The following is a 15,829-nucleotide window of genomic DNA, read 5'->3' on the forward strand; positions in this document are numbered from 1 at the left end:
GCCAAATTGAGAATCGGGAGATAAAGGGATATGCCTGTGTTATTAGTGACTCCAGGGTCTATTCCTTATTCCAGCCAAGACCACTCTACCTGATGTTGTAGGCCAGAACGTATCCAGTAGACCTTTCTGGGGTGATGGAAATGTTGTATAATCTGTGCTGTCCCATACAATAGTCATTAGCCACATGTGACTATTAAACATGTGAAATGTGGCTACTGTGACGGAGGAACTAAATATTTCATCTCATTTTGGTTAATTTAAATTTAAATAGCACATATAGCTAATGGCTGCCATATTGGACATTGCAGCTCGAGCTCAGAAGTTCTCAAACTTTAGCATGCATCAGAATCATGTTAAAACACAGATTGCTACGACTCACCCCCAGAGTTTCTGATTCAGAAGATCTGGGTTGGAGCCCGAGAAGTTCCCAGGTGATGCTGATGTTGTTGACTCATGTACCATACTTTGAGAAGGATTGATTTTTCTAACATTTAACGATTGCCAGCTGGTTCCATTGGGGAAGAATATAAGTTCTCCATGGTTTACTTGTATTACATACAGTGAAATAATTTTTTAAAATACTTATTCTACACTGTATAGTTCTCAGAAGAACAAGCTCCAGTGCCTTAACATTATCATTTTATTAATTCTATAGCTGAAAAACCAGTCCTTTTTTTCTTACCTTTTAAGCAAGTCAGACTTGAAGCTTGGTTGGTTCTTTATTGGTCAAAATAGTAGAAAGGACAACTCATCCTGAAATACAGTCAGGTTGACCTGGTCTCTTGACTGCTAAAAAATGTACTCCATTCTGAGAATTGTTTGGGGGAAATAGTTTTAGCTGTTAGAACAACTCTTAGATAAATTAAAATATACTCCTACTGCCCAAAACTCATAGAATCTTCTGCTGTTTCCAAATCAAGCCTGGGGTGATATGAATAGATGGGTAGATATTTAGAGACTGGGGAACGTATGTCCTGTTTTGCCTGGGACAGTCCACGTGCCTATTGTCCTGGTATGATTACTAATAATTCCCTTGTGTTAAAATTATCAAAGAGAACAATTTAGTTGATCAAAGCAAATTTTATTTCACACAGGCAGTCTCTACTCTCAGGAGTCCAGAGAACTGTAAAATAAGGGAAAAGGGCTACAAGCAGGAAACAAGGAAGAAGTACTCAGCTTAGGTTGATGGGCCGGGGTTAAGTATCTAACCTTATTTAGAAAGATCAACGAACAAAGAAATAAGTATAGCGCCCACACTGGCTCGGCGGTTGGAGATTGGCTGACTGGATATTCTGTGGTTCTGGTCAAGTGGAGCATTTACACAAACATGAAAGTTATCTAAGTTTTAATTTGCTGATGTGACGCCATGGGCAGGAGAGGCTCCATCTTAAGACTAGAAATTTATTTCAACGCTTATCTCAAAATGTCCTGATATGGGATGATAAATTATAGGGTCACCCTACTTAGAAGGGACAAGGTAGAATAGAAGAGAGTCTAGCATCCCATGTCAGAATAGCCAAAAAGATCCTGTGTAGCATCTTTAGCTTTGCCAGGATACTACCCTGTCTTTTCTTGGGTGCTGATTTTGAACCTTGATATGGTAGGTACATCTTCTTTTCTCCTACATAAATATTTTGTTCTTTTTCTATAAATATAAAAAAAGACTTTGCATATATGGATTTCAGGAAGTCACTCTTGATTCTACTCTTCAAGGTAGTCCTTCTTCACCTTTTAATAATTACCTCTACTCATCTGTCAACATTTTGTTGGTATAATTTTTTCCAAAAATGTCTGTGGAAAGTCAATTTTTTGTTTTCAACCCTAGATCTCTGTTCCTGTTCCTCTAGCCCAGTGGTTACACTTTGGCTTCTGCTAGGCAATCTATTTCCTCTGCTGGCTGGATTTCTTCTGTGCGTATGGCATTAGGAATGGAAAAGTGAATTCTGAAGACATTCCTTTGTGTCATGTTCCTCTGAACAAAGCACAAAATCTGGGCGAGTGCCAGCCTATACAGATGGCAGAAGTGGCATTCCTGACTTTGGCTTGGAAGTGTTGACCATAATCAGATCTTGAAGCAGAGCTTCACAGCAATCACGCCTCATCAGCAACCCAACAGCCTCAAAGTTTGGAGAAGGAGGAGGAATTCCAAATCACCAAGTCTCTTTATTTTTCAGGATAAATACTCTTCTTGAAGTTTTCCTTTGAAAATGGGATAATAGGTGAAAAATTCAGTTATTGCATACCTCAGCATCTTCATTAACCTAAAACAATGGGAAAGTTCATCACTGCTGCAATAATTTAAAGAACAGCTAATCATTGCAAGGTTATAAGTTGTGGACCCTGTCCTCAAAAGTATAAATTGTCCTTTGACTTACAGAAAATAACTTGAATTGGGATTTCTACATCACTATTATACCTATTTTGAATTTAATGACTGTATATGGTACACCTAAATCATTGTTCTCATTGTTTTTTTTTTAAATTATGTTTTGCTAAATCTTATGATTTAACCATGCTAGCCTTTTCAAACCAGCTGTGTGGCAGTTTCCTGCTGAACCATTAGGTGTTGGTAGCTGTATCTGTACTCATTGATCTTCAGAGAGTAGCTTCCAGTTGTATTCTCCATTAGTTTAATAATGACTTGAAAAACTGGGAAGCAGAGAGAGAAAAATACTCTGCCCTGTGAAAACATTGAAGACATGCAAATAAAAGAAAACCTAATTGTATGTTTTTCAGATAATAGTTATGACAACTGCAGTCCAACAAAAATAGAACTTTCCTTTTTGACCAATGAAGATAAAAAGAAATTCTGGTATAGACAGTTATGCAGTTATTTTCAAGTGGGCTTAGGAGTTGTTACAGAAGAATTTGACTATCTGAAAATTATTTTATGTGTAAGAAGAAAAGATATAAGTCAAAACAAGATGGTCTGAATTGTTTATAGCAAAGTGTAGGTTTGGTGTAGGGCCTATCCAATAGGGTCCACTTTACCACACAGGGTATGGCTTAGTCCACAGAAGTCAGAAGGTTGCCTTTGCTTTAAAAGGAGGTAATGTCTTTTACCTCTTGTATTTGACACTCTTTCTGTCACCCATAGATTCTGGTCCCCAGAAGCAATTCTGCTCTTGTACTAGAGCTGACCAACCCTACTTAGTAAACCCAATTTGAAAATCTTTAATGATGAATGATGCCCAGTTTTTCTCTCTAAAGCTAATGAAGTCCTGTGGCATTAGAAACATAGCCCTTGGACATGCATTCATTCATTCACTGGTTGGCCCTTTAATTCAGCATACAGTTATTGAGCACTCAGTTTAAGAAACTGCTAAGTGAACAAACAGCATAATTACTAAGGAGTAATTCCAACTTATTGTTTGGCACTGGAGCCAAACAGCAACTCCAGCATAGAGGAAAGTCACCTTTTTTTTAAAAAAATGCATACATTTAAAATACTTATTTGCCTACAATTTTAAATTGGAGGTATTTGTCATTGTGAAAAGCTGGGGGTCTCTAGCATAGCCAGCCTCAGCTGAAGAAAATCTAATACCAATGGTGTTTCTGCCTATGTTCTGCATACTTTAAATCATGAAAAGTCAGAGAAAAATGTAGAGTATATTTTTAAAGAAAGTTATAAAAATCTAAACTTATATACCCAATGTGATTATGAATTATCCTGCAAAGTTGTACAAAGAATTTCACCAAAAATAATATGGATTCATAATATATTTGAGACTCACAGTGATAGGTTCAATTATATTTTGACTGTTGTGCAGTAATGCCATTTAGGTAGTATTGTTTCTGAGCTTGGTGCTTTTTATACTTGAAATATATTTTTGCTTTACTTTTTATTGATATAATTATATTTGCACTAATGACTTTCTGAAGAAAATATTATAGATGACATTTTTTCTATATATATATTTGTTAAGCTTGGAATCTGGTAGCCCAGTGTTTTCTCTGCACAAACGTAGAACCTGGTAAAGTATGGTGTTAAGAAATCTTGAGTTTTTGAGGGTAACTAACAGTGCTGGTGTCTTCCTTCCTCTTCAACAAGTCTTGAAAGTGGTTGCTTATCACTGATTCTGCATAGTATACTCAGTGAGGATTTAGAAGGCCACTGATAAAATTCTAAATTTCTAAAAAGAAAGATTTTTAAAATCTGAAATTTCAATGCAGAATTAGCAGGCTAGAATTAAGTTTTGAACTGAAGAACTTGAGATGACCTAAATTTCAATATCCGGTGGCAGGTAATGCTCTTTATGTTCACAAAACCAGTTCACTGAGAAAGAGACCATGCAGACTGCAGCCATGGTGGGAGTGAGGTGGGCCAGGGAAGGGGAATGGGGATAGCTGATTTGAGGATAGTAGACTGAAGTCCCTTTCTGACTCAAAAGGGTCAAGTCCTTATAAAAACTGACTACCTCAGTTTTCAGTTCAGACTTAGGTTCATTTTGATAGTATTTTTTTTCAATTTAAATAGTATATCAATTTTATTTTTTTTTACATCTCTATGGCTTTACAATGGTGTGTTAGTTTCTGCTTTATAAAAAAGTGAATCAGTTATACATATGTTCCCATATCTCTTCCCTCTTGCGCCTCCCTCCCTCTCACCCTCCCTATCCCACCCCTCCAGGTGGTCACAAAGCACCGAGCTGATCTCCCTGTGCTATGTGGCTGCTTCCCACTAGCTATCTACCTTACATTTGGTAGTGTATATATGTCCATGCCTCTCTCTCGCTTTGTCACAGCTCACCCTTCCTCCTCCCCCCCCAAAGTCAAAATTAACAAGTGAATTTGTCTCTCAGGTTTTCAAGAACAGAATTTACAGGAAGGAAGCAAAAGCCTTGTCACTAGACTTGAGCTGATAGCTTTAAAGAAACTGTAAAGCAGTTAGGTAGTCTTAATGTAGATCCCTCTGTATTCTCCTGAAAAACATCCTTTTCCCTTACTTATTTCTTAAGGATACTTATTTTTGTTAAGATCAACTAGGCATTCTAAAAATGTTATAAATTATGCTTAAAATTAGTTTCAGCCTAATATGTTGGTTTAGAGTTTATCAATATTTGAAAATGAAACATTAATGAAGTTTAAATAGTTTTAGGAAGATACATAAATAAGTATACCAGAGTATTCCATAAAATTTTATCAATATTCTCTTCAGTATTAGAAGACTCACTGATTGAGACCATCTGTAAAATGACTAGATGCTTTCTCAGAATCTTTCCAGCTCTAATATTCTGTGACTAATGTTCATGAATATTCAGAATATTCTAATATTCTGCATGACTAATTCATGCAGAATTGCTAGGTCACTGCTGGCTCTGACCCACCTCCTGGAGTATGCCAGCTTACACACCATGTTCATCACAGTGTCCTGTGCTCAGTGCCTTAGCGCTGTCCTTGTCCTTGGACACTGAATGGAGAGAGAAGAGCCCGTTTCTGCGGGCATTTGAGTAGTCCTGGCAGGAGGAGGTGGACTTCAGTCACAGCCCCACAGACCTGTTTCACAGTTGGCACCAGTCATCCGTGCCATGTCCCTGCAGCCCAAGAGGACTAACATATTTTAATAAAGTCTGTGCTACTCGTTCTGAAGAAAGAACTTACCTGAAAGGATGACCTTTTTTTTTTTTGATACATTTAGTCAGGGTTGGGGAAGGAGTGGTGAATTATTTTCTTTTTGTTTACATTTTTAATAAATAAAATAGATTTAAGAACTAATCTTTATTTATGGTATTTAACTTTAAGTGTAATATATTACTTAGAAAAAACACAGCTTTAATAAAAATGGAAACTAATCTGTATCTTTTCTTTACTTAATTAACACCATCAATTTTTTTAAACCTGGATGAGGGATACAAACACAGCCATGCACTCTATATGGGGACGATGAGGTGTTTATTATGAAACATAATTCAATTTTTACTTTAAGTGGAGTAAAATTGTCCTACTTAAAGAATAGGGACAGGTCTTATGTAAAGCTACAGGGAATAACCCTCCTCAAATAGTTAAGCAGGAAAGACAGCCGACTAAAACAATTTAGGGCAGCCGTCTCTGGCTGAAGATTATTCCTGTCCCATTTGTTCTGTGCTGTGGGCCAGGAGTCTCACCGCAGGACCGCTCTGCACATTCAAGTACCACACTCCATTTGGTAGCGGCAAGTAAATTGTGGCTGTGGAGTGTGGAGCGTGATTCTTCCTCATAAACTGACTGTAGTTTGAGAGAACGTACCTGGGGCGTGCCTTCACCATGTGCACTCAGAGCCATCCTGCCCTGTGGCCTGGAGCCAAGCACTGTGAAATGGACTGAGCACAGCTTCTGTGACCTACTTGCTGAGCTGAGATCTTTGTGGGAAATTTTAATGATAATATTTAGATTTTTTAACATTTTAAATATTTCATGTAAGTAGCTAAAACTATGTACAATAAATTACTTCAAGTAGTTGAATAAATTCAATATTATTTGTACGCTGTACTGAAGACAAAGTGTCTATGTCTCATACATTACCTGTTTATACTACCTTTTGGTATGTTCATAGAATATATCTTATTTAATAGGCGTCAATACATAAACAAGTCTTTTGTCAACAACTCTCTGGTAGATACGTTGAAATGGAGCGGTTTATTTAAGTCAGCTTGTTAGTGTTCTGCCAGAAGTTTGTTCCTTAATGTTTGAAATAAACTGGACTTGTTTGGAGGTAGAAGTCCAAATACACCATCTGATGTTCTGGTAGATGACCAATACCATTCTCATTTTGTTTTCTTTTAATAAATTTATTTATTTATTTATTTATTTTAGGCTGTGTTGGGTTTTCATTGCTGTGCATGGTCTTTCTCTAGTTGCAGCGAGCGGGGGCTACTCTTTGTTGTGGCATGTGGGCCTCTTATTGTGGTGACTTCTCTTGTTGCGGAGCATGGGCTATAGGTGCGTGGGCTTCAGTAGTTGTGGCACGTGGGCTCAATAGTTGTGGCTCGCGAGTTCTAGACTGCAGGCTCAGTAGTTGTGGCGCACGGGCTTAGTTGCTCCGTGGCATGTGTGATCTTCCCAGACCAGGGCTCGAGCCCGTGTCCACTGCATTGGCAGGTGGATTCTTAACCACTGTGCCACCCGGGAAGTCCCCATTCTCATTTTATATGTATAGAAATGTTTTTTTCTGCCTATAGACATTAGTATATCTTAGATTCGATGCCATTTTAACACTCAGTGCCACTAACAATTTTTTCAATTTCAACAGAAACAGTAACTCAACTTTCTGACATTGTCTCATTTGAAAATATTCAAATCACAATATCTGAACATCTCCTGGCTCCCCACTCACCCCACCCCATTAGGTCTCCTAATGACATTTTAAGAAGGCTACAGGTTGACTGAAAGAGATTTCACATGTGCTTACACACATGAGTGCTCATTAGTGTTTACATAGTGAAGACTTTGATATATTTGGTTGAGGGTCTGAAAATTTAATGGAAGTGAGGTAGCTACAGAGAATAGAGCAAATGTCGCGCGCCTCAGCACAGCTTGCCAGACCAGCCCCAGAGCCTTGAATCTTAACAGAGGTCAGATAAAACAGGTTATGCCACTGTTCTAAAATGATTTGGTTAGTTGTAAAGCTTTATGCTTGTTACTAAGTAAATAAAATGTGTAAAATCTGCATTTCTTACAATAGGTTTGACAGAGGAGTAAAGAGGGAGGCTGTAAGTGCTATGTAGGTGTTAAATAATCTTTAGGGATAAGCATCATGGTGATGAAGAGAAAAGTGAAGAAGGGAAATATCTGAGGCAAATCAGTCCTCAGCCTGATTGAGGTGAGTCTGTGGCTTTGCCACTCTGGGATTTTGCCCCAGAACCCCGGCACCAGCAGTGTGCCCCATGCTGGATCTCCATAGATGGGGTTTTTTCCTCCTTTTTTTTTTTCTAACTTATCCTCTCACAGCTGCCCTCCACCCCAGGCTCTGACCATTCCTCCTCCTGTTTCCCCATTACCATTTCAAAACAGCCCAGTTTTCTGAAGTATATATGCATATCTATTTGGTGGTATTATTCACTGGGGGTGGTGGTGAGGGGGTCTTACCCCTCCATTTCTCAAGGATTGATTTGGAGGGAGGGAGCCAGCAGTTCTCACTAATTTATTAATTTGGCAGAAACTCCCCTCCCCCTACATATACAGAAACTCCCCTCCCCTCCCCCTACATAACAGCTCCTGCTGTTTTGTAATTTTCATACCACCATTCAATTCCAGGTCGGGAATGACAATGCCTGGTGTGGCTGCCATGCACTGTGGCCCAGGAGCATGGTGGTGAAAATGAGCAGACTGGAGTCTATTGAGCTGAGGAACCGCAGCAGTTCAGCTCCAGGGAGGGCAGGCACCGGTCCGGGTGTGGCATTCAGCTGCTAAAAGTAAGCCAAAGGCATAGATCCAGAACTTATTAGTGCCCAGAGGAAGAAACAGATAGTGAAGGTAAGTCTAAATACAAGGGAGAATGAAGTCCTAAGAATTGGGTACTAAGAAATGAGTCAAAGACAAGGGAGACAGAAAGGGCCAGGGGAGCAAGAGTGTGCATGCAGAATGACCAGACCTTGTAATGCTGGATGGGGAGGGGCTGCCTTTTGTACTTGCCTCCAGGGTGTAAGTGCACTTGAGAGTGCCTTCTGACACTTAGCACAGTGGAGATACTGAATCTAGTGACTGAACACTGAAGAAGTATTTATTGCGTACTTACTATATTCAACGTGTATTTAGCACCAACTGTGGCAGGCACTCTGCTGGGCCATAGGAACACAAGAAACAGACAGATATGGTCTTTGTCCTGGAGTCAGTGAAGGAGGAGGACAATTAAGCGATTATTTACAGTAAAGTTTAGACTTGAAATTGACGGGATAATACATATAGCATGCTGATAAGAAAGAGTGGAGAGAACAAAGGCTTAAGATAAAAGACAGATGCCCAATCAAGTCAGGCTCTGAGAGGTTAGAAGGTGGGAGCAGAGCACGAGGAATGCACTGCACCTTCCACTGTGAGTAGGACTTGGAGGGAAGCGGGAGCACGTTTGTTAGGTTTGGTGGCTGTCGCTGAGTTCCCAGTCCTGAAAGGGAAGTCACCATTGTCTGAGGTGAATAGGGTCTGAGATCTGAAGAGCACAGTTGGCCCTGGCCCTCCATATTTGCATAAATTCTATCCCCAGTTGGTTGAATCGCAGATATGGAACTGCAGATGCAGACAGCCTACTGTATTCTGCCATTTTATATAAAGGACTTGAGCCTCCACAGATTGTGGTATCTGCAGGGGATCCTGGAACCAATCCTCCTGTGGATTCTGAGGGATGAATGTATTAAAGGTTTAAGCTTCTGTAAACAGATATGTTTTGGTGACGACTGTTCTGGGTCTATTTTTCCTGGAAGGCAGTGTGTACCTTTTTATTCCATAGATCCAAGTCTGAAAATTTCAAATAATTTTTTCGAATTTTACCTTAATTTACTATTTTCAGTTTTACTCTTTAGGAATGTCAGTTATGTATAAGCTGGTCCTCAATTACTATCACTTTTTCTCTAATCCTTTATTTTTTTTTAATTTTTATTGGGTTATAGTTGATTTCCAATGTTGTGTTAGTTTCAGGTGTACAGCAAAGTGAATCAGTCATATATATCCATCCATTCTTTTTCAGATTCTTTTCCCATATAGGTTATTACAGAATATTGAGTAGAGTTCCCTGTGCCATACAGTAGGTCCTTGTTAGTTATCTATTTTATATATAGTAGTGTGTATATGTTAATCCTAATTTCCTAATTTATCACTTCTCCCCATGTTTCCCCTTTGGAAATCAAACCAAAAGCTTGATTTCGAGAGCTGTGAGTCTGTTTCTGTTTTGTAAATAAGTTCATTTGTATCATTTTTTATTAGATTCCACATATAAGTGATATATTTGTCTTTCTGTCTGACTTACTTCACTTAGTATGATAATCTCTAGGCCCATCCATGTTGCTGCAAGTGGCATTATTTTTTTTCTTTTTTTAGGGTTGAGTAATATTTCATTGTATATATATACCACATCTTGTTTATCCATTCCTCCATCGATGGACATGTAGGTTGCTTCCTTGTCTTGGCTACTGTAAACAGTGCTGCAATGAACATTGGGGTGCATGTATCTTTTCAAATTATAGTTTTCTCCGGGTGTATGCCCAGGAGTGAGATTGCTGAGTAACGTGGCAACTCTATTTTTAGTTTCCTGAGGAACCTCCATATTGTTTTCCATAGTGGCTGCACCAATTTACATTCCCACCAACAGTGTAGGAGCATTCCCTTTTCTCCAAACCCTCTCTAGCATTTGTTATTTGTAGACTTTTTAATGATGGCCATTATTGAATGATGGCCAGTGTGAAATGGTATCTCATTGTAGTTTCCTTTTTTCTTAAATTACTTTTTTTATTGAGAAAAAATACACCTAACATAAAATTCACCATTTAACCATTTGAAGGTGTTTCTTTAGTAAATTCATGATGTGATGCAACCCTTCATTCCTAATTCTAAACCGTCTCAGACTTTTCAGCTTGTTGCACCTGAACAGGTGCGGTGCTCCTAACACCTAGTGGGCAGGGGCCAGAAATGCTGCTAAAGTCCCAGAAGAGAGAATTATCTGTCTCCCAAAGTGTTGAGGCTGAGAGACCCCACTCTACACCATTAGAGCACCACATCACATCCAAGGAAATAAACAGCCATTCAGTCGTGTCATCCCTACTGGTCTCAAGAATGTCTTTACAGCATTTTTATTTCAGTTCAGAGGCAAGGTTAACGTGTTTGGTTGCTAGGTCTTTTTAGCCTCTTTTAATATAGAAGAGTATTCTCTGCCCCATGCTCAGCCTTTTTGTCTGATTATATTTTGTAAGAGTTCAGGCCAGTTTTAGCACTGCATTCTGTTTCCATATTTTATTATTACCTTTTTTTATTGAAGTGTAGTTGATTTACAGTGTTGTGCCAGTCTCTGCTGTACAGCAAAGTGACTCAGTTATACACAGAGACATTCTTTTTAAAAAAACTTTTAAATTTTATTTATATTTTATACAGCAGTTTCTTATTAGTTGTCCATTTTATACATATTAGTGTATACATATCAATCCCAGTTTCCCAATTCATCCCACCACCACCCCCTCACCGCCACTTTCCCCCCTTGGTGTCCATACGTTTTTTCTGTACATCTGTGTCTTTATTTCTGCTCTGCAAGCTGGTTCATCTGTACCATTTTTCTAGGTTCCACATATATGCGTTAATATACGATATTTGTCTTTCTCTTTCTGACTTACTTCACTCTGTATGACAGTCTCTAGATCCATCCACATCTCTACAAATGACCCAATTTCGTTCCTTTTTATGTCTGAGTAATATTCCATTGTATATATGTGCCACATCTTCTTTATCCATTCATCTGTCGATGGACATTTAGGTTGCTTCCATGACCTGGCTATTGTAAATAGTGCTGCAATGAATATTGGGGTGCATGTGTCTTTTTGAATTATGGTTTTCTCCGGGTATATGCCCAGTGGTGGGATTGCTGGGTCATATGGTAATTCTATTTTTAGTTTTTTAAGGAACCTCCATACTGTCCTCCATAGTGGCTGTATCAATTTACATTCCCACCAACAGTGCAAAAGGGTTCCCTTTTCTCCACACCCTCTTGAGCATTTGTTGTTTGTAGATTTTCTGATGATGCCCATCCTAAGTGGTGTAAGGTGATACCTCATTGTAGTTTTGATTTGCATTTCTCTAATGATTAGTGATGTTGAGCAGATTTTCATGTGCTGCTTGGCCATTCGTATGTCTTCTTTGGAGAAATGTCTATTTAGGTCTTCTGCCCATTTTTGGATTGGGTTGTTTGTTTTCTTAATATTGAGGTGCATGAGCTGTTTATATATTTTTGAGGTTAATCCTTTGTCCATTGATTCGTTTGCAAATATTTTCTCCCATTCTGAGGGTTGTCTTTTCATCTTCTTTGTAGTTTCCTTTGCTTTGCAAAAGCTTTTAAGTTTCATTAGGTCCCATTTGTTTATTTTTGTTTTTATTTCCATTACTCTAGGAGGTGGAACAAAAAAGATCTTGCTGTGATTTATGTCAAAGAGTGTTCCTCCTATGTTTTCCTCTAAGAGTTTTATAGTGTCCAGTCTTACATTTAGGTCTCTAATCCATTTTGAGTTTATTTTTGTGTATGGTGTTAGGGAGTGTTTTCATTTCATTCTTTTACATGTAGCTGTCTGGTTTTCCCATCACCATTTATTGAAGAGACTGTCTTTTCTCCATTGTATTATCCTTGCCTCCTTTGTTGTAGATTAGTTGACCATAGGTGCATGGGTTTCTCTCTGAGCTTTCTATCCTGTTCCATTGATCTATATTTCTGTTTTTGTGCCAGTACCATATTGTCTTGATTACTGTAGCTTTGTAGTATAGTCTGAAGTCAGGGAGTCTGATTCCTCCAGCTCTGTTTTATTCCCTCAAGACTGCTTTGGCTATTCAGGCTCTTTTGTGTCTCCATACAAATTTTATGATTTTTTGTTCTAGTTCTGTAAAATATGCTACAGGTAATTTGATAGGGATTGTATTGAATCTGTAGATTGCTTTGGGTACTAGAGTCATTTTCACAATATTGATTCTTCAAATCCAAGAACATGGTATATCTGTCTATCTGTTTGCGTCATCTTTAATTTCTTTCATCAGTGTCTTATAGTTTTCTGAATACAGGTCTTTTGTCTCCTTGGGTAGGTTTATTCCTAGGTATTTTATTCTTTCTGTTGCAGTGGTGAATGGGATTGTTTCTTTAATTTCTCTTTCTGATCTTTCATTGTTAGTGTATAGGAATGCAAGAGATTTCTGTGCATTAATTTTGTATCCTGCTACTTTACCAAATTCATTGATTAGCTCTAGTAGTTTTCTGTTGGCATCTTTAGGATTCTCTATGTATAGTAGCATGTCACCTACAAACAGTGACAGTTTTACTTCTTCTTTTCCAATTTGTATTCCTCTTATTTCTTTTTCTTCTCTGATTGCCATGGCTAGGACTTCCAAAAATGTGTTGAATAATAGTGGTGAGAGTGGACATCCTTGTCTTGTTCCTGCTCTTAGAGGAAATACTTTCAGTTTTTCACCATTGAGAATGATGTTTGCTGTGGGTTTGTCGTATATGGCCTTTATTATGTTGAGGTAGCTTCCCTCTATGCCCATTTTCTGGAGAGTTTTTTATCATAAATGGGTGTTGAATTTTGTCGAAAGCTTTTTCTGCATCTATTGAGATGATCATATGGTTTTTATTCTTTAGTTTGTTAAAATGGTGTATCACATTGATTGATTTGCATATATTGAAGAATCCTTGCATCCCTGGGATAAATCCCACCAGGTCATGGTGTATGATCCTTTTAATGTGTTGTTGGATTCTATTTGCTAGTATTTTGTTGAGGATCTTTGCATCTATATTCATCAGTGATATTGGTCTGTAATTTTCTTTTTTGTAGTATCTTTGTCTGGTTTCGGTATCAGGGTGATGATGGCCTCATAGAATGAGTTTGGGAGCGTTCCTTTCTCAGCAATTTTTTGGAAGAGTTTGAGAAGTATGGGTATTAGCTCTTCTCTAAATGTTTGATAGAATTCACCTGTGAAGCCATTTGGTCCTGGACTTTTGTTTGTTGGAAGATTTTTAATCACAGTCTCAATTTCATTACTTGTGATTGGTCTGTTCATATTATCTGTTTCTTCCTGGTTCAGTCTTGGAAGGTTATACCTTTCTAAGAATTTGTCCATTTCTTCCAGATTGTGCATTTTATTGGCATAGAGTTGCTTGTAGTAGTCTGTTATGATGCTTTGTATTTCTGCGGTGTCCACTGTAACTTCTCCTTTTTCATTTCTAATTTTATTGATTCGAGTCCTCTCCCTCTTTTTCTTGTTGAGTCTGGCTAGAGGTTTATCAATTTTGTTTATCTTCTCAAAGAACTACATTTTTATTTTATTGATCTTTGCTATTGTTTTCTTTGTTTCTATTTCATTTATTTCTGCTCTGATGTTTATGATTTCTTTCCTTCTGCTAACTTTGGGTTTTGTTTGTTCTTCTTTCTCTAGTTCCTTTAGGTGTAAGTTTAGATTATTTATTTGAGATTTTTCTTGTTTCTTGAGGTAGGCTTGTTTTGCTATAAACTTCCTTCTTAGGACTGCTTTTGGTGCATTCCATACATTTTGGATCATTGTGTTTTCATTGTAATTTGTCTCTAGGTATTTTTTGATTTCCTCTTTGATTTATTCAGTGATCTCTTGGTTATTTAGTAACGTATTGTTTAGCCTCCATGTGTTTGTGTTTTTTATGGTTTTTTCCCTGTAATTGATTTCTAATCTCATAGTGTTGTTGTCGGAAAAGGTGCTTGATATGACTTCAGTTTTCTTAAATTCACCAAGGCTTGATTTGTGACCCAAGGTGTGATCTATCCTGGAGAATGTTCTGTGTGCACTTGAGAAGAAAGTGTAATCTGCTCTTTTTGGATGGAATGTAGTATAAATATCAATTAAAACTCTCTGGTCTTTTGTGTCATTTACAGCTTGTGTTTCCTTATTAATTTTCTGTGTGGATGATCTGTCCATTGGTGTAAGTGAAGTATTAATGTCCCCCACTATTATTGTGTTACTGTTGATTTCCTCTTTTATAGCTGTTAGCAGTTGCCTTATGTATTGAGGTGCTCCTATGTTGGGTGCATATATATTTATAATTGTTATATCTTCTTCTTGGATTGATCCCTTGATCATTATGTAGTTTCCTTCTTTGTCTCTTGTAACATTCTTTATTTTAAAGTCTATTTTATCTGATACGAGTATTGCTACTCAAGCTTTCTTTTGATTTCCATTTACATGGAATATCTTTTTCCATCCCCTCGCTTTCAGTCTGTACGTGTCCCTTGGTCTGAAGTGGGTCTCTTGTAGACAGCATATGGGTCTTGTTTCTGTATGCATTCAGCAAGCCTGTGTCTTTTGGTTGGAGCATTTAATCCATTCATGTGTAAGGCAGTTATCGATATTTATGTTCCTATTACCATTTTCTTAATTGTTTTGGGTTTGTTTTTTTAGATCCTTTTCTTCTCTTGTGTTTCCCACTTAGAGAAGTTCCTTTAGCATTTGTTGTAGAGCTGGTTTGGTGGTGCTTAATTCTCTTAGCTTTTGCTTGTCTGTAAAGCTTTTGATTTCTGTCGAATCCAAATGAGATCCTTGCCGGGTAGCGTAATCTTGGTTGTAGGTTCTTCCCTTCCATCACTTTAAATATATGGTGCCACTCCCTTCTGACTTGTAGAGTTTCTGCTGAGAAATCAGCTGTTAACCTTATGGGAGTTCTCTTGTATGTTACTTGTCATTTTTCCCTGGCTGCTTTCAGTAATTTTTCTTTGTCTTTAATTTTTGTCAATTTGATTACTTTGTGTCTCAGCATGTTTCTCCTTCGGTTTATCCTGCCTGGGACTCTCTGCACTTCCTGGACTTGGGTGGCTATTTCCTTACCCATGTTAGGGAAGTTTTTGACTAAATCTCTTCAAATATTTTCTCGAGTCCTTTCTCTCTCTCTTCTCCTTCTGGAACCCCTATAATGTGAATGTTGTTGCGTTTAATGTTGTCCCAGAGGTCCCTTAGGCTGTCTTCATTTCTTTTCATTCTTTTTTCTTTATTCTGTTCCACAGCAGTGAATTCCACCATTCTGTCTTCCAGGTCACTTATCCATTCTTCTGCCTCAGTTATTCTGCTATTGATTCCTTCTAGTGTATTTTTCATTTTAGTTATTGTATTGTTATCTCTGTTTGTTCTTTAATTCTTCTAGACCTTTGTTAAACAT

General features: G+C 37.9%; 1 protein-coding gene across 4 annotated transcripts in view; it reads left to right on the plus strand.

The window, feature by feature from the left end:
- LMLN (leishmanolysin like peptidase) overlaps positions 1-6,786 on the plus strand; it is a 79,166-nt gene extending 72,380 nt beyond the window's left edge. For all 4 annotated transcript variants that reach the window (XM_033403852.2, XM_033403853.2, XM_004278805.3 and 1 more), the window contains one exon: positions 1,826-6,786. In XM_033403852.2, coding sequence (XP_033259743.1) covers positions 1,826-1,876 — 51 coding nt within the window. In that variant the 3' untranslated portion in view covers positions 1,877-6,786. The remainder of the gene's footprint in view (positions 1-1,825) is intronic.
- The last annotated feature ends 9,043 nt before the right edge of the window (positions 6,787-15,829 follow it).

This window comes from Orcinus orca, chromosome 5 (assembly GCF_937001465.1).
Source record: "Orcinus orca chromosome 5, mOrcOrc1.1, whole genome shotgun sequence".
Taxonomy (NCBI): domain Eukaryota; kingdom Metazoa; phylum Chordata; class Mammalia; order Artiodactyla; family Delphinidae; genus Orcinus; species Orcinus orca.